This window comes from Thamnophis sirtalis, unplaced genomic scaffold, assembly GCF_051295495.1.
Source record: "Thamnophis sirtalis isolate CommonGarterSnake01/CBP01778 unplaced genomic scaffold, rThaSir2_p1.2 scaffold_8, whole genome shotgun sequence".
NCBI lineage: Eukaryota > Metazoa > Chordata > Lepidosauria > Squamata > Natricidae > Thamnophis > Thamnophis sirtalis.
This window is the reverse complement of record NW_028261388.1, coordinates 21989709-22013394: the sequence shown is the minus strand read 5'-3', so window position 1 is coordinate 22013394 and position 23686 is coordinate 21989709. Positions and strand designations below refer to the sequence as shown.

The 23686-nt window shown below is 38.4% G+C and overlaps 1 protein-coding gene across 2 annotated transcripts in view; it reads left to right on the top strand.

Moving 5' to 3' along the window:
• The window catches only part of ATP8A2 (ATPase phospholipid transporting 8A2), a 379008-nt gene that overhangs the window by 335296 nt on the left and 20026 nt on the right, over positions 1 to 23686 (top strand). Inside the window, exons 34-35 of one of the 2 annotated variants that reach the window (XM_087721234.1) lie at positions 17129 to 17217; positions 21787 to 21891. In XM_087721234.1, the coding sequence (XP_087577360.1) occupies positions 17129 to 17217; positions 21787 to 21891 (194 nt within the window). The remainder of the gene's footprint in view (positions 1 to 17128; positions 17218 to 21786; positions 21892 to 23686) is intronic. The other variant, XM_087721235.1, reaches the window with a different exon arrangement.

The following is a 23686-nucleotide window of genomic DNA, read 5'->3' as shown; positions in this document are numbered from 1 at the left end:
GGAAAATATTTATTTCATAGCTTGAGCAGATGTGAGCTCAAGGACGAGATGCATGTTAATATATTGAAGCATGTAACTTTTTCAAGACAAATGTTTCCAGAGTTTGTATCATTACTGAGCAGAGATTAAATTTCCATTTAAAGTAACTAAGGGACTGCTCTTAAGCTGCACAGTACAGTGAGAACAGTACAGTACAGTGATAATCTAGATATTTTTCCACTGTGATAATTACAAAATCTATTGATAAAGGCAACCTTACTTTGCTAGGGACACGGTGGCTCAGTGGCTAAGATGCTAAGCTTGTCAATCAGAAAGGTTGGCAGTTCGACAATTCGAATCCCTAGTGCCACGTAACGGAGTGAGCTTCCGTTACTTGTCCCTGCTTGTGCCAATCTAGCAGTTCAAAAGCATGTAAAAATGCAAGTAGAAAAATAGGGACCACCTTTGGTGGGAAGATAACAGCGCTCCTTACGGCTTCAGCGTTTAGTCATGCCAGCCACATGACCATGGAGACATCTTTGGACAGCGCTAGTTCTTCGACTCTGAAGTGGAGATGAGCACTGCCGCCTAGAGTCAGGAACAGCACATATGTTACTTTTACCTTACCTTGGCTATAGGGATAGGATGTTCCCTAGATACAGAAATCACTTTTTTGCCAATCAAATTGTCATCCATACTTTTAAAGACCAGAAATGGTAGGCATATCACCACTAAGGTCTCAAATTCATGAATCATAGGCCATAATTGGATTTCATATTAATATTTGCAGTCTGCCACAATGTTCAGGCAAGAGTAAGTCCTGTGGAGCAAGAATCTCTCATGTAGGGGAGATGATGAGCCCAAAAGACGGCAACATTTCACCCTGCCAATTTTACTGTAAGATGAGGAAAAAGTAAGATGAGAGCAAGTGAAATGAATGGCTGGATGACAAAGAAGGGAAGGAAAAGGAGACCCCCCAGTGGTACAGAAAATATACGGCCTCTTCTTAATACACGCACTGAGGAAAAGAGTGAATGTACAATACAATACAATAGCAGAGTTGGAAGGGACCTTGGAGGCCTTCTAGTCCAACCCCCTGCCTAGGCAGGAAACCCTTTGAGACAAATGGCTATCCAACATCTTCTTAAAGACTTCCAGTGTTGGGGCATTCACAACTTCTGGAGGCAAGCTGTTCCACTGATTAATTGTTCTAACTGTCAGGAAATTTCTCCTCAGGTCTAAGTTGCTTCTCTCCTTAATTAGTTTCCACCTATTGCTTCTTGTTCTACCCTCAGGTGCCCTGGAGAATAGTTTGACTCCCTCTTCTTCTTTGTGGCAACCCCTGAGATATTGGAACACTGCTATCATGCCTCCCCTAGTCCTTCTTTTCATTAAACTAGACATACCCAGTTCCTGCAACCATTCCTCATATGTTTTAGCCTCCAGTCCCCTAATCATCTTTGTTGCTCTTCTCTCCACTCTTTCTAGAGTCTCCACATCTTTTCTACATCGTGGTGACCAAAATGTAGAGGTTGCTGATTTCAGGCACCCTAAGTTGAGAAGAAGAGAGCTTTGAAGTCTTGTCACTGCCATTACTGGGGCCTGTTTTCCCCCTTGTCCTGACACCATTATCACCATTAGTAGCAAGAAGGAGACAGAGAAGTAGAAGCATTGGTGAGAGCAGGCAAGTGGTGAGATGCAAAACTTAATCCAGGCTGAGACAATAGCTTTGATGAGATGCCATCTCCCTCAGCCTATGCAGATGGGTCACAAACCTAATTCAAGCCGTACCAGAAGCTTTTCCTGCATCCAGTAAAGCTAGCACTGCAGGCCCATGTCAGGGGTGAAATGCTACCGGTTCAGGCCAGTTTGCCTGAACCGATAGTAAAAAAATGCCACCCTTTCAGGTGAACCGGTATTTCCAAAGATCAGCTGGGCAACGATCAGCTGTTACGCGTGATTTATATTAGCTAGAATCGTCAGATTTCCTGTTTTCTAGCTAATCTAAACCGCGTGGCACAGCGGATTTCCCCTCTCTTGTTGTTCTACTTACCTTTGCAGTCTCCGAAGGCTTCAAAATGTTCCTTTTTTAGTGCTGCATGGGCGCGCCTCAGGTGCGCAAAGCACGCACTCAGTAGCAGCCTCACCAAACTGGTAGCAGACTTCAGAGAATTATACCACTGACCCATGTATATCTGTGGATAAAGCTATTATATCAACTAGGACTCTTTTTAACATCTGAACTTTGGCATCCTTTCATGAAAGCAGGTTGTGCAGGATGAATTATTGTGGGGATTACTTTTTGAGGTTCCCTTGCTAGTTTCGCTATTTAAATCTTAGCATGAACCTTAAATGAAGGAACTGAATAACTCTTATTTTGACTAGAATTCTCACCGTTCTTCAAACGTTCAATAGCATAAGTATCATAGTATGGAACTTATAAGAATTTATTTTCATAAGACTGTCTGAAATATCTCTAGGAATGTAGGAGCTACATTCTTCTAAATCTTTCATGCCATTATCTTGTTATTCCATCTAGTCTTGGAGTCTTTTTTCTGGATTTCAAGTAGTAACGTAGAGTTCCCGTAGAGTTACAGATGTAGCCAGCTCTCCTGAATTCACATCTGAAAATAGTGGGAGGTGTATGAGCTTTAAAAAAACAATCTGTTTACCTATTATACCTATATCTATAGAAGCTACGTTTTCATAAAATTTTAAAAATGAAGATTAATTTCATTAAAACTAGTGTGCCTTCTTCCCAAGAAAATGTCTTGTTGGAACTACAATGTTATTTTATATTGTCACAAACATTTCAGTTGAGAAGGTAGGTTTTTCTTCCTGTTGCCAATAATTTTGTTTCATTTTTAAAACAAAAATTCTGTGTCAAACGCACACAGGTGGTGTAGATCTAACCATTTGGTGGATCTAAAAGCATGAGATGCTTCCCAAATCAGTTAAGCAAAGTATTCTTGATATTAAAATGCAAAAAAGAAAAAAATAGAGAAGAAAAATATGTGCCTATTAGGATTCCCTGTAGGGACATATCAATAACCAGACCCTCTTTCTTCCCATTGAAGCTGCAAATGGGACAGGGAAAAAAGAGGAGGCACTAAGAAATTTTGGGTAGCTGGAAAACCTGTAACCCACCAACCAATAGATCATTTCTGGGTTGACTGGTGTAAAATTCCTACACCTGCATCAGAGGCCTTCAGTTGTTTAAAATAGTTAACAGCCTTTTCAGCTTCATTGAATTTCCTCCCGTCAGTTTCTAAGGATAAGACAAATATTCTTCATTGTTATCCTTTACTCTTTTCATTTATTTCTGGATAATTTAGAAATAAAATCTTTATCCCTTGTTGTCTGGCCATGAAATGAGCATGGTAGAATTCTCTGTGCTTCTGTAATACCCTGAATAGCAGATCGGGAAACCCGATAAGCTGCCTTCCTTCATTTTCCTGCAGGATGTGAGTGTGCTAAGTAACAATTTATTTTCTCAGCCACCCAATCAGCTACAAATATAAAGCTTGTGGACAGCATATGAAGACAATCGGTAAGCTGAAAATCTAATTAAGCTGCATCTTCTGCCAATTTTGGTAATTGAGGGAAATTAAAATGCCTGGTAAGCTTAAGAATCCTCCTCCTCCTCTCCTCATATTGTTCAGCCTGTGCCCATCCACTCACTCTTACAGTGGGGCTTCCTATAAGGCTGCAGTGGAACTGGACAATGAGACTTCCAATGAAGAGCTATATCTTCCTGCTCCCCGGGTGGAGATGAGAGCTAAAGAGAGAATGATGTCATTCTTTAAGGAAGGAAGCACAATTTGGAGATTCTTGTCATTTTAAATTCATTAATAGCTCTTTGTTCAGATCCTGGGGTTTTGTTGAAAACACTGAGAGGAAATATGGTGAGATGAAAAGACAGTTCAAAGAACTCCAGGCTAAGAGATGTATTGCTGTTTTAACTGCTCAAGAGGCAACAATTACCAAAAAGCTGGTGTCCTACAGAGGAGGATTGGACCATATCCAAATTCAAGAAAGCAGGGGAGGGGATAATTTGCTTGCACTCTTTTATCAACAGCGTAAAGAGACTTTAATAGAAGCTATTAAAACGTTACTTGGAGACCTGTTTCAGATAGATTGTGCTACATCTCTACAGGCAGCCCAAGCATGGTATCTAGGCACAGACCTTTACAATTTATTAATACTGTGTCACTGAATTTCTCCAGGGAGCTGATTGAGATAAAATATTACCACCAGCCTCTATTGCCCCCCCCCTCCGCCATTCAAACAAAATGTTTATACTATTATTGCTGGAGGCAGATTGATGAGAACAAAGAATGCTCCAATTTAATGGATTGGTACCTGTGAAACAGCCCAGTCTGCCTTCAATTCAAACTGAGAAATTCCGTCCGTAAGTAAAAGGTAAAGACAAGATGGTACCCACTCACCTTGGTTACCAAAAGAGTAATCACTTGAAATATTTATAGGGTCTTATCTTTGCTACTGAGTGTTTAGTAATTCTTCAAATTGAGGTTTGTAAATCCCTTGAGTTCAGAATCATATCATCCCAAATTATTCTGAGTCAATGAAATAGAATAGAATAGAATAGAATAGAATTCTTTATTGGCCAAGTATGACTGGACATACAAGGGATTTGTCTTTGGTGTACAGATTCTCAGTGTACCTAAATAAAAATAAAATAGAATACATTTATCAAATGATTCTTGATAAAGATACAACAAGATACAACACTTAGTGATAGTCATAGGTTACTAAGAAGCAATCAAATTATACTAGGAAACAAATAAAACAGTATAATTTTTAAAGATACAAGCAACATGGTTATAGTCATAAATGGAAAGAGTTAGGTACTAGGAAAGAGATAGGTATTAGGAAAGAAGGGAAGAATAATAGCAATACAGTCTTATGAGATAATTTGACGATGTTATGGGTATTTTTTAGCAGAGAACTGGTACTTTAAGTCTTCTAGTAGTTCTTTTGGCGCAGTGGTGCTCTCAACTCATCTGATCTCATCTTTCCATGGGTCCCAGAATTTGGAAGGTCAGAATCCTTTTTATTTCTAAAAAATAGAAATATGTGCCTACATGGGGAAGATCCCACTGCTTTTTTAAATTTACATTACAGATAGTGTTTTGACTCTTGGATGCAATGGCAATATGATTTGTGTACATATTTTTCTACTACAGCACTATCCACCTTTGTACTGCAGTGTGCTTGACAAACATTTTGTACAAGTGAAGAGCTGTGGTGGGACAGTGGTTAGAATGCAGTATTACAAGCTAACTCACTGCTCACAGCCAGGAGTTGGATCCTGTCTGGCTCAAGGTTGATTCAGCCTTCCATCCTTCCGAGGTTGATAAAATGAGGAGCCAGATTGTTGGTGGCAATATGCTGACTATTTAAAATCACTTAGTGAATGCTGTAAAGCACTGTGAAGTGGTATATAAATTTAAGTACTATTGCTATTGCTATTCTGGATTTCTTTCTTTTTTTATTCGGTGAAATATTCTGGTGATAAAAGTGTTCTTATCATCAGGGATGTGTTTGTTCCCCACAGTTGAAGAATACTTTCAATGGGTTAAGTAATAATAACTTTCATAACCCCTTACTGTAACTGAGAGTAACAAATGATTTTATTGCACAAGCCAGATGGAAAAATAATATCTGAAGAAGAAATAGGCCAAAAATCTTTCTTGATTACATGGAAAATATGATTACTTTTTCTCCTATCCTTGGAATCCCATGTAATACTTGATTTCTTTTTATGGCAGGTTTTCCAGCTATCAAGAATAAAATAAATAATTCTCCCAGTTTAACTTTAGTTTCCATATTTCTTGTAATACCCTAGTGAACAATGCAATAGTCAAGCTTAGGGCAAACTGAAAGGCTACTCATATGAGACAACTCACCAAAGGCACAACTTCACTTTGTTTAAAAAGTAAACTTGGAAAAAAAATGTTACTATAGCCTTGCAAGCATAAGGAAAGTCTGATACTAGTTATAAAATAGAGAAAGTGAATTTCTGAAATGGTAGTTTAAGTCTCATAAAACTGAATAGATAACATCATAAGCATCATCTGAACAATAAGATTACTATATGCTTGTAGGATGGGTGTGGCTATAGAATATTTCTTCTAAATTGCACCTCCATTTCAATGAAGGAAAGAAAGGCGTAAAGTATTCTGCTATATTGAGAAGTCTCCTGATATGAGTTAAATAAATATGATTTAAATAAAAGCAGGGGTGTCCACCTTTGAGCCATGGTGGTGCAGTGGTTAGAGTGCAGTACTGCAGGCTACTTTTGCTGACAGCCAGCTGTCTGCAATTTGGCAAATCAAATCTCACCAGGCTCAAGGTTGACTCAGACTCCCATCCTTCCAAGGTGGGTAAAATGAGGACTCAAAATTATTGGGGGCAGTATGTTGACTCTGTAAACCATTGGAAAGCACTGTGAAGCGGTATATAAGTCTAAATGCTATTGCTTTGGCAACTTTAAGATTTGTGGACTTTAATTCCCAGAATTCCCTAGCCAGCCAGGCTAGTTGGGGAAGTCTGGGAATTAAAGTCCACAAATCTTAAGTTGTCAAGGTTGAACACGCTGATCTAGACCATTTGCCAATAAGTTATTGGATGCATTGTTTGTTTAGCCTATGGCATATCATACAAGGACTAGATGTGTGTGTATATGCATTTTTTAAGTATTCGATGAAACTTACCTGAGCATGTGTCTCCTGAGTCTTAATCACAATATTATTCTCTGAAGCAAAAACTATCTATTTCTTCTTTTTACTAAAACAAACAATTATAGGTTAAGCAAGTGAAAACAGACTCAAAAGAATACAAAGTAGCCAAGACTTAAAATGTTACATAAATCTGATAAAAATAATTGCTTGCAAGGTCTTTCTGAAGCATCAAATCCAGAGGTCTGTTTGGGAAAGCTAAATGACTTTTGCATACGTTCCCTTTCATTCTTTGCTCTCTAATTATTTTCTTAAGAATTCATTTTTCATGTTTGATAGATAGTAAGGGACAGATAACCTGAGATAATACTATTTACTTTCTCAAATCGTAAAATGTGCTTGTGTCAAACATTTTTTTATCAGTGTGTACATTCTTAGGACAGATTAATGTAGATAATTTAGACTCCCACATTTTGCAAATCTTTGTGCTTTGTTTCTTATCATTATTTTTTTACAACTTTCTGTCACTTTTTAGAGATTTGCTATCTAAGGAACACAAAAATGAATGAATGGCTTTTGACACAAATTCTTCACAGCTCAAAGGTCAATAGCATGGTATCAATACATGTCAGGCAAAGGAATATAAGATTTTTTTAAAAAAAACTCAAAATTGTTATCAGTTCTTGTCTTTCTTCCACTCATATCTGCCAACATACCAGGATCAAAAAGAGATTCTGTATACATTTAATAATGTGCCAAGCATAATACAACATGTATTCTGTGGGTGTGTAAAGAAACATTTTATTTTTCAAACTATAAAAGTGTTGGATTGTGGGAGCACCTTTCTTTAATCCCATACAATATGTTCTATACTGTATGCGATGCAGTTGTATACAGTACACTGCAAATATTCTATCTATATCTAATGCAATTCTATAGGCAGTACAATATAGACAATAGCAATTTGTCTATTTGGAGAATTGGAAAGTGCTAGGTTTTCCTAGTCGGGATTAGATAGCCTTTTTGAAAGTTGTGTTTAAAAGATTCAAATCCCTATTCTTCTCCTGGACTTCTTTTTTAGCTTTACCTATTTTTCTAGGGCAGAAGGAGATAAGAAAAAAAAATCACTGACATCTTTAAGTTCAGGAGTTTAGCTATGCAGTGGTGACAGAAGCTTAAAAATATAGTACAGGATGTTCACAATTTACTGTTTGTCATGCAACAGCCCTGTATCACTGCTATTAAGATTAGTAATATTAAGATAAGTGACAAAATTGCAGTATTGTATGCTTTCGTTCAGAATGCCAGTCATACACAGACCATTCTAGCCATCTATTGTCCTCCCAACCTAATTTTAATAATAATAATGTAAAAACATTCAGCGGCTATTGGTGATGCTGAGCCTTTAGCCTTTCCATCTTTTTATGATGAGGAAATTGTCTGGGTTATTTTTCTTACAGATTTCTCTATTTCTGCATTCCATAGGATTTCCCAGAGCTTATCTCTTTTTCTTATACATAAATGGAGCCATTCTGACTACATTTGGATCCACATTTCAAAAATAATTGTATTTTACCACAAAGGGATGTGGATAACGAATTTCTAGAGTGACTAAAAATCTAAGTGGTTTATTTAGAAATCTGTCATGGATTTCTTTTACATAGAAAAGCCATGATCTTCCAAAACGGATTTAGCTAGCCCGTTTTCTTCACTAGAAAAATTAAAAAAAGTCAGTGCATAAAAATCAGCTTATTTTTAGAACAGTTATATTAAAAGTGGTATAGTAAATGGACAGTTACATAAGTCATTTCGATATATCTAACAGAAATAATAGCAATAAGCTAAATGAGATATAGTTAAGTAAAATGAAATTAGGCAATTGCTAAGAAAATAAAACATTTTAGGGCTATTTACACCCCATAAAGCTTTTAGGGAATGCATTTATGCACTATGTCCAAAATCTGTAAAATAGCTGATGATTTTTCAGGGAAATTTTTTAAAAGAAATCTATTTATGATGTTATGAATTTGTAAATGCGTAAATCTCCTGGAGTTACTGAGAGTCAAGCAGAATATACATTTATATATTATTAATTACAGTAAAATGTTGATTATAGATAGATAGATAGATAGATAGATAGATAGATAGATAGATAGATCAGCACATATACAACACACACACACACACACCCACACATATATATATATATATATATATATACACACACACACACACACAGACAGACAGACAGACAGACAGACAGACAGACATACACATATTAAGATGTTTATTTGTACATGGAGGTGATTCTGAAGAGGTGACTTGTGGTTATGTAGCTTATTGTTCCGTTCTTTGATTTACCAATTGGTATCTGACTCTAAATTAATGGATTTTGCCACGTGGATAGTGTTCTTATATCATTTTACAACTAGATCACACTAAATTTAATTGAAAATGAAGAATGAGGTTTCCTACTGTTTCTGAATTCTTGATGGAAAAAAAAGATATGACTAACTTGGTAGGGAGGATGTATAGGATAACTCTTATATTCTGTTGCTGCCAAATGAATGCTGTAGCATTTGGAAGTTATTTGCTATCAGATTACTTTTGCCCTTATCCATGTTGATTTATGCATCAGCAACTGCCTGACCTATAGCTTATCCATGCTACAGTAAAGATCATGTACATCAGCTGCAGTTCAACAGATAGCTAAGGTAAAACTGTCTTACAACTAGGTATTTATAAATGAAAGCAAGTGATTTATATTATTAATGAGGCTGCTTTAGCAAGAATGCTATGGATTGTGTTCTTGCCATACCTTGGAGAGTGCAGTCAATTATAGAACTTCTTTTTCTTTTCTTAAAGCTCCTGAAAAATGTCTTTTGGATATATTTTTGAACAGGTGCTCCCTCTATATGGTGAATAGCTTCAATGAGAAACTTGCTTTTTGTCCAGAATTTTCAACCGAAATCATAGGGCGAACTGACATAGGTGTTTATGTATCTATTCATCTGCGCGGCTGCTGACAGGCAATTGCCACAGTTGGCCTGGAGTGGAGATGGGACAGATGTTGGGGATTATGAAGAAGGATTCAGAAAGGCTTTGGACCTATGTTCTTGTGGAAGTCATTAATTGTAAAGGTGCAAAGTAGGGTACCTAGAGTTCTAGAGAACAGGTTGCACTACAACCTCTATTAAATACTGTGTTTTTACAGTGTGTTTTTACATACTGTAATACTGTGTTTTTACAGTGTTTTTCCTAGTAATGTTAATTAGAAGGAAAACATACCATATTTTTTGGAGTATAAGACGCACTTTTTCCCTCAAAAAAGAGGGTGAAAATCTGGGTGCGTCTTATACACTGAATACAGCATTTTTGGCCGTATTCCTTGCCCCCTTTGCAAAAATGGCCGAGCAAAGCCTTTAGGAGGCTTCTGGAGGGCTGGGGAGGGACGGTTTTTTCTCATTTTTGCCTCCCAGTCCCTAGGAGCACTCTTAAGAGCCTCCCAAAGCCCTTTTGCTTGGCGAAAAACAACCCATTTTTGTGAGAAACAGGCCATATTTTACTCGTTCCCCCCCCCCCGAAGCTCCCAGGAGCTCTGCATGCCCTTTTTCTTTGCAAAAAACAGTCCATTTTTGTGAAAAATGGGTCATATTTTGCTCATTTTTGGCCTCTCCCCCCAGCTCCCAGGAGCACTCTTCAAGCCTACCAAAGCTCTGCATGCCCCCCCCTTTTTTGCAAAAAATGAGGCATGCAGAGGGTTTGAGAGGCCTGCAGAGTGCAAAAACTTTTATTTTAAATTTACCTCTTCAAAATCATGGTGCATCTTATACTCTGGTGCGTCTTATAGTCCCAAAAAATATGGTAAATAGTACAGCTACTAAATTTCTTCCTCCTCTTTTTCCCCCAGCCAAAGCCTACAGTTATTGATTTCTGAGAGTCACAATTGTTTCTTACATCCTGAAATGTAGCCACTTCAGCTGAAAGTTTGAGAGGTGTTCAAGGATAGAATTCTGATTGATGTAGGGACAAACCTAGGCAACTGAATTAGGTTGCTTTTAAGTCCAATATACAATGGAATGTAATATTTTTGGATGAGATTGAATATACATGCAGCAATTTGAAGGATGATTTACTCAAAATAATCAAGATGTCAGAGAGCATGCTAACTGACTTCTCTGCTGCACAAGAAAAACCTATCTGGATATTCTTCAAAATGTACTTGGAACTTAAGATAATGATGCATTATGAGAACAGCAAAGAGAATCTTAAAAGTAGAGTATTTTAGTAGAGCAAATAGAGCTGAATTAAGTTCTACTGTAGAGACGCTGTAGCTCAGTGGCTAAGATGCTAAGCTTGTTGATCAGAAAAGTTGGCAGTTCAGCGGGTCAAATCCCTAGCGTTGTGTAACCGAGTGAGCTCCCGTTACTTGTCCCAGCTTCTGCCAACCTAGCAGTTCAAAAGCATGGAAAAATGCAAGAAGAAAAATAGGGACCACTTTGGTGGGAAGGTAACAGCGTTCCGTGCACCTTTGGCGTTTAGTCATGCCAGCCACACGAGCATAGGAACGTCTTCGGCCAGCGCTGGCTTTTGGCTTTGAAATGGAGATGAGCACCGCCCCCTTGAGTCGGGAGCAACTAGCACATATGTACAAGGGAAACTTTTACCTTTACTTTAAGTTTTACTGTACATTGTTTCCATTCTTTAGAGCTTATAAAGAATATTTTCAGCTATCATGAAAGGTGGGTAACTAGCATATATTATATATTTAGGATATTTTGCAAGGGAAAACATGGCTTTTGTTGATTATATATGTTTTGTCCTCTTTTGCGCTGATATCGTTGGCTCTTGGGAACAATTAGTTCCTGCTCAAAGCTGTTCCAGGAATCTGGTACTATAATATTTCCTACACAGTCACTCTGACTATGTCCAGAACATAATAATAATAGAAGTTTTGAGAATACATATGGATAAGATATATTAAATATTGAACGTTCAAAATGTGAGATGCATGTAGATACTGCTTGTATGTCAGTTCTCATTTTCTTCCTAGCATGGTAATGGACAAATGGTCCTATGAAAAAATTTACCTTCAATAATCTTATAAATTCATCTTTGCTTAAGATCTGATAGTTCCTTATGTATTTTTATTTTCAATGGTTTTTTTAAAAATTGGCTCTTACTGTCTTGTGGTAAGATGTATGTGATTCTCTTTCAAGTCATTTGTGGTGACATTTCCCATTGTAAAATATGTGTTCAATTTTATAAGTGGAAGCAGAAAAGCATAAGATAGATTGAGGAGCCCATTTAAAAAATGACACACAAGCATTATGGCACAAAGAGATTTTTAAAACTTGTGATAGTAATTAGAGCAAAAATGTACAAGGATTAAAGGGGACAGAATATGTGAAAAAGAGATGTGTGTGACTCAATGATGGAGCACTTGCTCTCTATGCCAGAGATTTCAGCTTCAATCTATTAGTTTTCCAGTTAGGGCTGGACGCTATCTAGCAGAATGAAATTCAAGGTAGAGAAAAGTAAAGGCTTACACTTAGGCAAGAAAAACCAAAAATACACATATTGACTGAGTGAAACCAGGCTTAATAGCAGTAACTGTGAGAGGGATCTTGGAGTCTTAGTGGATAACCAGTTAAATATGAGCCAGCAGTGTGCGGCGGCAGCCAAAAAAGCTAACACAATCCTAAATTGCATTAACAGAGAGATACAATCAAGTTCAAGTGAGGTACTAATACCACTCTGTAAAACCTTAGAAAGACCACACCTAGAATATTGCATCCAGTTTTGGTCACCACACTATAAAAAAGATGTTGAGATTCTAGAAAGATGCAGAGATGAGCATCAAGGATGATTAGGGGAGTGGAGGCTAAAACATACGAAGAACGGTTGCAGGAACTAGTGAAGATAAGGACCAGGGGAGACATGATAACAGTGTTCCAATATTTGAGGGGCTGCAACAGAGAGGAGAGCATCAAGCTATTTTCCAAGACACCTGAAGGCCAGACAAGGAATAATGGATGGAAACTGATCAAGAAGACATTCAACACAGAAATAAGGAGAAATTTCCTGACAGTGGGAACAGTCAACCAATGGAACAGAAGTTGCCTTGGGAAGTTGTGGGAGTTTCATCACTGGAGGCTTTTAAGAAGAGATTGGACTGCCATTAGTCAGAAATGGTGGCTTCGGCAGGGGGTTGGACTAGATGACCTAAAAGGTCCCTTCCAACTCTAACAGAGTAAACCGCCACTGAAATCCTATCAGCAGAAAAGAGTTTAATGATTTATGGAGGCAAGTAAGATTCCATCATGCTAATGTGTAGCAATCCCATTAGAAAAATATGTGTATTAATGTGTAATTCTAAGTCAACAATTTGCATTCATACTGTGGGGAAATTGGCATCTCAGAAATGGACTGGCACTTGATCCCTGTGTCTCTGTCTTATAAAGAGAAGTACATGACTAGACCCTCTATTTTCTGAGTAGAAAATAGGATATGGTTCACTTGCTGCAAATAAGCAATAATTGGATCACACGGGTGAGAGCTGGTGGCATTCTAGTGAATTGGTAAAAGCCTTGATTCATGTTTTCAAGGAGTAGCTGCAATTCAGTAATGAACCCCCTCTTAACTGATAAAATGTTCCCAGTTCAATCCGAGCTATCTTCAGAACTCTTTAGATCTCAGCTTCTATGTCTCAATGTGCCAGCAGATGCTGTCAGGTATTTTCCAGTATAGGGCCAGTATTACCCAACCTTGGCAAATTTAAGATTTGTGGACTTCAATTCCCAGAATTCCCCAGCCAACAGAGTTAAAGGCCATATATTTTAAAGTTGTTAAGGTCAAGAAACACTGGGCTCTTAATTCCACCATTCCTGCCTGTGACTAATGGAAACTGGAGGCAAAGTTTCAAGAAGGCACCGCTTTTCCCATCTGTTCTGACCCAGCTCCCTTCTGTCAGAAAACCCCACTGTGTTTAAATCAATGATTCCTTTATTAGGAGCGCCTGCAGCCCCAGCAAAAAGTTTTTCTCTCAATGCAGGCTAACAAGTCTGTCGGGGAGGGAGTTGAATAGTTGTCTGCCACATCTATTCATCTCTGCCCACTGCCTTTTATCCCAGAGCTAGGGTGGGGCTTCACTAGCAGCAGTGGCTCTTCCATCCCAAGGATCGGCCCACAGATTTCCACTGCTCTCCTCTCCTCTGCCTTCTGCACATTGGCACATCAGGCACTGGACAAATTTGTTCCTCCTCTTCTTCCTCAGCCACCTCCAGACCTGGGGGCTGTTTACTCATCATCTGAGGGTTGACGGGTGGCCCTATCTCTCTCTCTCTCTCTCTCTCTCTCTCTCTCTCTCTCTCTCTCTCTCTCTCTCTCTCTCTCTCTCTCCCTCCCTCCCTCCCTCCCTCCCTCCCTCCCTCCCTCCCCCCTCCCTCTCTGAAGGAAGCTCATAGTATTCCAAAATGTACAGGAAAAGGTCTGAAGAAAAGCACATAATTAGGACTTTCCAACTACCACACAAATCTCTGAAAAGCAGTCCATTACAGAGGCAAAGTCTAAAGATTGCTCTTGTGATATGGAAAGTATCTCTGCCCATATATGTCCATGTGTTCTCACCAAATATGCCAATCTTTTACTGACCTCGGAAGGATGGACAGCAGAGTTAGCCTGCAATACTGCATTCTAACCATTGTGCTAACATGGCTTATATATACATACACACACACACACACACACACACACACACACACACATATGTATATGTACACGTACACACACACACACATATATATATATATATGCACACACACACACACACACACACATCATACACACACACGCACCAGCAGTGGGATTCACTTACCTTCCCTACTGGTTCATAAATGCCTCATCTGCGCATGTGCATTGCCTTCTGCGCATGCGCAGTGCTTGCGCATTACAGCGGGGTGGGTGTGGGGAGCCTCCTGCAGCTGCCACTACCGGTTCACCCAAACCGGCTGAATACCACCTCCCTCACCCTTCCTCCCTCCCTCCCTCCCTCCCTCCCTCCCTCCCCCTCTCTCTCTCTCTCTCTCTCTCTCTCACACACACACACACACACACACACACACACACACACAGATAACTAGATACATAGATACATTCATACAGTATACATATACACATACAGATTTACATTAGGCTTTCTTCTGTAAATTATGAATACTTGTTTAATTTATGTTGATCTCTATGACACCAACTCAATGGAAATATGGATTTTTTTCACATTTGGCTTTGATAAGTATGGAGAAGAGTTTGTTATTTTTCTTGAAATATACAGTATTAATGTAAAGATAATTATCTGGATTATAAAAATAATATAAACATTAGTAGAATTATTTTTTAAAAAATGCATTCATTAACCAGCAAGGAAAGAAAAGTATGTAACTCATCCTAACCCTTTAATATTCTTTCTATGTTTTTTTATTGAACAATGGGTAGTTTTACTGATTAGCTAGGAGAATATGTGATTTAATTACATGGCAGAATCCAAAATACTGAAACTGATTCTACTTTTAGAATATGTTTATTTCCTGTTTGTGTAGTGTGTTCCAGCATGGAATTAGGATGTTTAATTGGGTTACCAAATTTGCCATATCACTGCTATTCCTCTAACATCACAAATAATTAAGCTCAGGAAACTGATAAATCTTTTGAAAATTACCTGGCTGTGATTCTTGTGGACCAGCTACATTTTTAAGGCTAAACATACATGAATTGTAAAATGATCCCCTCCCAGCAAAACATCCAAATAAAACTACCGTATCATATTCTAATATGAGTCTTTACCAAACTGGCATTCTCTAGATGTATCAAACTACATTAATTTTACACCAAAAATAGTTCAGACATCTGGAAAACATTAGCCTGGAGAAAGCTGGTGTAAAGCACATCAGTCTCTCAGCAATCCAGAGATCTATTTAAAATTCATACTGATTTATCCAACATATGTTCTTCCATATCAGCTCTAGGCTCTATAACTGCCTATTTTGTTAGCAGAGTTAACATTGCAATATACTTGTGAGAGCAGAAAAATGGTCAGTTTGCTGGAGAAAGAACCTCAACTGATGCAAATATTTGCTATAACCAAGCTCTGCTTTTTCTCCTAAAATGCAAGTTTTTAATATACAGAGCTATTCTGTCCTGGAATAATCTCAAGGAATATATTATCTTTATCAGTGATAAAATAAGGTGCTATTGTGAGAATCGCCATTTTACTATTTGTAATTACCATAATACCACTTTATAATGCCTTTGTAAGGCCACACTTGGAATACTGCATCCAGTTTTGGTCGCCACGATGTAAAAAAGATGTTATGACTTTAGAAAGAGTGCAGAGAAGAGCAAAGATGATTAGGGGCCTGGAGACTAAACCTTTTAAAGAACGATTGCTGGAATTGGGCATGGCTAGTCTAGTGAACAGAAGGACCAGGGGAGACATGATAGCAGTGTTCCGATATCTCAAGGCATTGCCACAAAGATGAGGGAGTCAAGTTATTCATACCCTGTACGGGTTCTGGGAAGTCGGGGGGGGGAGGTGGAGGGGGGTTGGGGGAGAGGGTGGAGGGAGGGAGGGGTATATATTAGGCTAGACAAGAATTTGGTGGTAAACTAGAATTATTTTGATATACAAGAAATTGTACTTCGATGTCTTACTGATTGAGGAATGATGAAATGTTTGCCTTAAAAGAAATAAAACTTTTGAAACAAAAAAAAAAGTTATTCTCCAAAGCACCTGAGGGGAGGACAAGAAGCAATGGGTGGAAACTAACCAAGGAGAGAAGCAACTTAGACCTGAGGAGAAATTTCCTGACAGTTAGAACAATTAATCAGTGGAACAGCTTGCCTCCAAAAGTTGTGAATTCTCTAATACTGGAAGTTTTTAAGAAGAGATTGGACAACCATTTGTCTGAAATGGTATAGGGTTATGGTTAGGGCCTGAGCAGGGGTTAGAAGAAGACCTCCAAGGTCCCCTCCAACTAGTCTAGTCCAGTCCAGTCTATAACCTGTGCTGTCTTACTAAAGATGATACACTGGGAGTATCCAATGCAAAGAAATTTCCTTATTCAAAGTCCTGTTGGCATTACCACTAAGACCTACCTTTCTTCTGTAAAACTCACAGGAGAGCTATTTTTATCTAGAATGCATCTAAAAAGTGGTCCTTTTGACATGTCTTTCAGTATCAAAGTTTAGATAATACTGTTGAATTGCTGCAGGAAAATGATGATATTAGATTTCTTCCTCCAAGGACAAAGACATTTGACTGAGGAACATCTTCAGATATCAGGATTTATGTTACAGCTTTTTTAGCAATGATCTCATCTTACTCTTTCATTGCAGTCCACCCAAAAAATGTCATGTATAATTAATGCTGTGTTTATTATTACAATTTACAGGCAGGAATGGTACTGAGATGTGGACAGTTCTGGATCGGTTTATTGCTCGTGCCCACCGCGTGCCTTGTTAAAGATGTGGCATGGAGAGCGTAAGTTATTATTTACATTCTTTTGAAAAATGTTATTTGCTTAAACTTACAATATTTCAGGGTAGTCCTAAAGCTGCTAACCCTTAATCTCAGTCCTAAATCACTTAGATGGGTACAAAGTGTTAATCAGTGCTAATGGTTCTTTGCAAATACGCAACCATTTATTTTCCTCATCTATGAAGGTACATACAACATTGTTTTTAAATGAATACAGAAGTCAAATTTCATATAGGATGGAATTTAATAATAATGAACATTTAAAGCAAAATATTATGATTTTTCCAAATGAAAATTCTTGTTTGTTTCTAACTATTCCCTGCCCTTTTGCTATTGTTTCATCTTAAATAAACAGAATGTCTTTATGATCCAAGACTTTTCTGCTTCTGCCTACAAGATATTTTATAAATATATAAAATATTTCAGCTGTTGCAGTGACATGGAGTAGTGGCAAACAAGACTTTAAATCTGTAGCTTGCGTTAAAACTCAAATGCAAGCAGTATAACCTAAAATGCTCTTAACTTTGTATTTCACTGTGATTTGAAGAATGAATGAATTTCTTGATGGATTGAGTTCCTTACCAACATTCCCAAACAAGACCAAATTTTAAATTTAAATTATTGATTGAGTATGGAACTAATTTTAGAGCCCTCTGCTATGTTTCATTCTTTATGAAGAAAATGGGAAAGGGAGCAAAATGTTATCGGGAAGAAGACAACTTTTTGTGATCTTCTTTAGGTCTTGAAGACTTAGCTATTTTCAATAGTTACTGTGGATTAAAAATAATTCTACAATGTGTTCTGATGGAAATCAATGAATTCATATCATATAACTTTGTAGCATGCAACAGGAGAAAGTCCAAATAACATTGTTTTTCTATAGCAGGGGCATCAAACTCAAGGCCTGGGGGCCAGATCTGGCTTGTGGGGTACTTAGATCTGGCCCTGGATCTGGCCCACGGTGCCTCTGCCAGTGACAATGGAGCTTGTGAGAGATGTGTGCAGCCCTCTTGAGCTTTGTTTTCACTGGCAGAGGATTCCAGGAGGCCATTGCAGCCAAAAATGGAGCTCGCTAGGGCTGCGGGTGACCCTCCCAAGCACCATTTATGCTGGCAGAGGCTTGCAGGAAGCTGCCACAGACAAAACCAGAGTTCAGGAGCCCATTTTTCGCTGGCAGAGTTCTCAGGCTACCACAGGCACCCCTGACATGAGTGACGTCAAGCTGACCACGTCCACCCCCCACAGCCCCCTGAGGTCAAACACAACCCTGATGCAGTCCTCAATGAAATTGAGTTTGACACCTCCTGTTCTATAGGAAAACAAAATCTGCATTAGAAGATTGTTGTTCTTTTAACTACCTAAAAAGCAGAAGGTGGATAAGAAGTTTATTTCATCTTCTTTTAACTTTTAAATAACCCAATACCTATAATGGGGCTTGCAAATTGGAGACCTTTTTACATTTATTGAATGGTCATGGAATCGTGTACACGTTTCTGTCCATTGCAGGAAGTGCTGAAGAAAGGAGAAGCTAAATGTCTACGGAGATTCTCAGTCATCCAGGTCACAGTTGTCCCAAATATGCGTTTTTTTCAAGAGGCAACTGGACTTCCTTGTTTTTCTTTGAAGATGTTTCGCTTCTCATCCAAGAAGATTCTTCAGCTCTAACTGGATGGTGGGGAATGGAAGGATTTATACTTTTTGCAGACAGCTGGTCAGTTGCATTTTTGGGGAGTCGATGGCCTCAATTATTCCATTCTCCACCATCCAGTCAGAGCTTCTCAGATGGGATGCAAAAAGTCTTCAAAGAAAAACAAGAAAGTTCAGTTGCATCTTGTAAAAACACATTTGGAACGAAGGAAGAAGCTGATTGCAAAAGCTCATTCTGACAGGCTTTTCAAAAACAATTTTTAAACAAACAAGCAAACAAACTGGAAGAGATTTCTTTGCAGTTTAATTGTTAAAGGCGCAAATCTCTCTGGCGTGTCAATTATATCAAGTATATCTGGGGGGGAGTTGTTTCCTAAAAAAATGTTAGAAAAATGTTCTGGACAAAATATCTATCTCCAGAAGAAACACATAAACACCATCTTTTCCCTCTCATCTGTATTAAGATGATATTAAGCTTTTGAAAATATAAAAAAAAGAATAATCATATTTCACTGGCAACATTTCAGTCATATTTCACTGACCATGTAAAAAATATATGCATCATATGGGTGAGACTGTATTGCATTGCTTTTATACTGTAAAATATTTCAATAACCTATTCTAGGGGTGTCAAACTGGCGGTCTGCGGGACAGATGCGTCACATGCAGGCCACACCCACCCCAGCTCCACGAAGGGGGGAAACTTTGTGATACGGCCCGTGACGGCGCAAGTTTGACACCCGTGACCTATTCCATCAGTTACATCCATGATAGTATCAAAATCTAAAGTAGGTTTTGCAGCCGCTGCAAAAATACTATTATTTTTTTCTGGTTACCCTCAAAATAAAAGGAAACCATTCAATTAAATGTGAGAAAATGAAGTGGAATATCAAGATCTCTCTCTCTCTTTCTCACTCCATCTCCCTCTCTCTTCTACTACTATATCTGGACCCCAAAACACTGAGAACAAGTAAATGAAAACAAGGAAGTACCGAGACTGCCTTGCTATCCTCCAGAGGATTTCTAGATTTTTCACTGTACATATATTATCTGAGTATATAGTATGTGTCTGCATATGCCTGTGTCTGTGGATGTGTGTGAGAATGATTTGTGCCCATTATATGCTTAATTTAGTCAACCACTAATCTGAACAAATCTCTCAGTGATGTATCTGGTGGCACACCATCATTCTAACTGGAGCAAATATTACTAAATTTGATTCTCAAAAGTATGCATTTGAGATTTCTAAAACTGTTTAATTGCCTGGATAATATGATATTCATTCAGCTTCCAAATTCCAGACTGTCCTATGTAACAGCAAACTATATATTATCTAAAGAGCTGAGAAGCAGAGCACATAGATAATATCATACTATGGTCTTATTTCAAATTGAATAATATGGCTGCTGAAATCCAGGGCCTTTCATCAGTAAATCAATTGGAGAGAGGGGAGAAAAGAGTAATAGATGTTCCTCTATTTTTCCTACTTATATCAGTCCTGTACATATCATCAATAAGATTGCAATGCATTTCAGTCGGAATTCAAGATTGGAGTCCCTAATCACTCTTTTGGATGACAAGGAGAGGAACTGGAGTGGGGAGTGCAGCCCTCCTATCCTACTTGATCTATAAATTCAATCATTGTGTCTCTTTTGATCACCTCTCGGTGAAGGCATTGTTTTGCGGTAGTTGTCCTCCTTCCTCTGGATACAGCTTCAGTCAGTGAGTTGGGTTTTTGAACTCTACAGCCTTACATTATGACATACCCCAGGGCTCTATTTTCTCATTTCCACTTAGCAGTTACATAAACCAATGGAAGGGATTATCTGCCAGCATGGCATATAATATCAATTGTATGTGGATAATATTTTGGTGTACATTCTGGCCATCTAAGCCAAATGATGCTGTTGAGATGCCATTCTATGGAACGGGTGAATTTCTCTGTGGAGGAACAGACTCGATCTCAGCAAGATGGAGTGGTTGTGATTTGAAAGCTGAGACCAGTGATAGCTCTTCTTTGACTCTGGATAGTGTTGTGTTCTTTCAAATTAAACTATTTCACAACTTGTAGCTCGTCCTGGGCTCATGGCTCTTATGGAGCAGGTGGTTAGAAGGTTTTTGCACAATTCCTATACATTACTTCAATGGTAGCAATTTTGGGACCAAGAAGTGCTACTCATGCCTTGGGCCATGCCTCATTTGGCCTATGGCACTCTATGTGGGTCCACCCTTGAAGATCATCCAGAAAGTACAGCTGATCCACAATGTAATGGCTCATGGAATTTAAGAGTACTTCTCAGTTTCCCTGGAGAAAAATCAAAACTATAAGAGCTGCACTAGTTGCCAGTTGACTTCTGGGTGTAATTTAAGGTCCTGGATGTCATTTTTAAAGCAATACATAGCTCAAGATTTCCATCTCCCAGGAGACTCTATCTGTCAAATACATTGTAGCAGAGATGGCGTCCTTCAAGTTCCAACTTTGAGGGTTATCTTCATGAGCCATGACAATGCATTCATCCAATAGGACATTTAAAATGAATTTAAAAACCCTCAACTTTCTTTAAGTGTGCTTCTAAAAATTATTGGATTTTAGAAATTACTTTTTGTGTACTAGAAGAGACCACATAAAGAATGGAACAGATTAGTATTTTATTTGTATGAATATTTCTTATATTTCTGTACACTTATGGCTCCAACGCTCAAGGCTAACTCAACCACATATGTATTCTTGAAAAGATATTCCTCTTTTTTGGCTGAAATTCAGTTGTACTTAGCATCGTCTGAAAGATCCAAGACAACGCACAGCCCATTGGCCAGCCTAGCCATTCCTGCTGTCTGACCTTGAACAGGAAATCTGACTCTCATGTAGTCAATGAAAGTTGATGTGTTAGTTTCTTTGTTTTGTGTCTTTCTCCTACGATGCAGGGCCAAGCATACTTACCGTAAAACTTTGCTGGAGCAGGTTCAAGAGTTGGAAGCTAAATCCAAAGAGCTGAGGAAATCTATGCTGCGTGATAGCAATGGAAAGAGGTGGGATCAAGTCCATCTTAACTGGAAGCATGCCAGATCCATTTTTTCCCTCCTTCTGCCTCTTCATTATTTTTGCCATGCATTGCAATGTAATGGTTACCTTCCGAAGAGCAATGTTATTCATTTACATTTTTTTTTCAAAAAGCTTCCATCTTTCACTGCTCCATCCCTTATCTGTTGATACAGGAGGCCAAATGCGAGGCTCCCTATGTAGTTTTTTGCATGATAGCTTGTAATATTTTTGTTAGATGTGCTGCCAATCTGAAGTTTTATTTCAACTTGCTTCTTTTTAAAAAAAATATGTTGGTTTGGCTCGTTGTGTTGTGGTTCTGAATAAAAATATATTAAGACCATATTAAAAATCAGAGCAGATCTATCTTTTCAGAACGTTTTACTGCTACTACCCCACTTAAAATGAATCAGTCCTTTGTTGAAGTAAGCTATAGACTTTATTACTGGATAATGGAGAACTTTGCATTAGTATTTGATCTCTAGTTTATGGATAAGAAAGTATCAACACTCATTCAAAATCTCCAGGATCTGAAAAGCTATTTTAATCTTATTCAGTGACTAGCTGGATACTCATGCTCCGCTATGAAACTATGTGATCAGGCTTGATAAAGCAACGCTTATAGCTTGAAAATTAATGAGTACTTACAATCGGCCTCTCCTCTCCCCTTCTCTCCCTCACACTTGCCCCAAAGAAGCTTCTCTCCTCTCCTATGCCCCTTCTCTTCCTCAGACTGGCCCTATTGATCCTTTCCTATTCCCTTCTCTCCCTCAGCCTTGGCCCACACAGGCTCCTCCTATCTTATCCCCTGCTTTCCCTCAGTCTAACTCCTTAGTATCAGAGTGTTTTTTAGGTGGGGAGGGGGAGTGGAATGTCTAACTGCCACCCCACAGGACAGATAAGTGACACACTGGCCACACCCACACCTAAGTGGCAGTTGGAACAAAGTTCTTTTCAGGTGGGAAGGGGATGTGGAATGTCTAACTCCTTAGCATCAGAGAATGTTAATAATAATATAAGAAACAGTAATGATCTGATGGTCATTTCAAAAAAATCCTTTTCTCAGCGAGCACCTAGACGGTAAGAGGAACATACGTGCCAAATTTCAAGTTTGTAGGCTTTACGGTTGAAAACAGTTTAGAGACAAGAGTGGCTGTTACTGAAACAAAAGTCAAAAGTTTAGTTGACTTTAGTTGACATTCAAAAGTTTTGAATTCAAAATAACCTCTGAATATATTAAAATAAATTTATTTATTTTGTCCCATTGACGGTTTCAGATATTACCCAACAGAATATAGGCTTGTCCAACATATTATTCAAGCATACCAGTGTCCTTTTCAGTAGTACAAGAATTTATTTCCATACTTCAGACCATGATAGGTTCAGCTTACGCTATCTTTCAGCATGTACAAATTTCACTTTTAAACTATTAACAGAGTTCTCCTCTGGATGATAACTTAAGTGCTTCTGAATTGTCACTTGATCCTCTAGAAACTAGAGCTAATGCATATGCTATGTGGAGATCTTTTTTTTTATCTGATGTGAAAGACATTGAAGAGAGTTTTGTCCAGCCCACCCCCTCCCTGCTCCCCTTTCTTTGAGCTTCAGAGGGTTTCAGTTCGCCCTTTTTATAAGGCAATTGTGCTTCAGCAAATGGGAAAGTGTCACAAGTTCAGAAAGGTTTTGTAACTCATACTTGTGTTCTCCAAACAATATGGCTCTGTGTGATGTGTGGAGGAATGTTCACAATAATTAAGCATGATTTTAACAAACTCTCTCAAATAC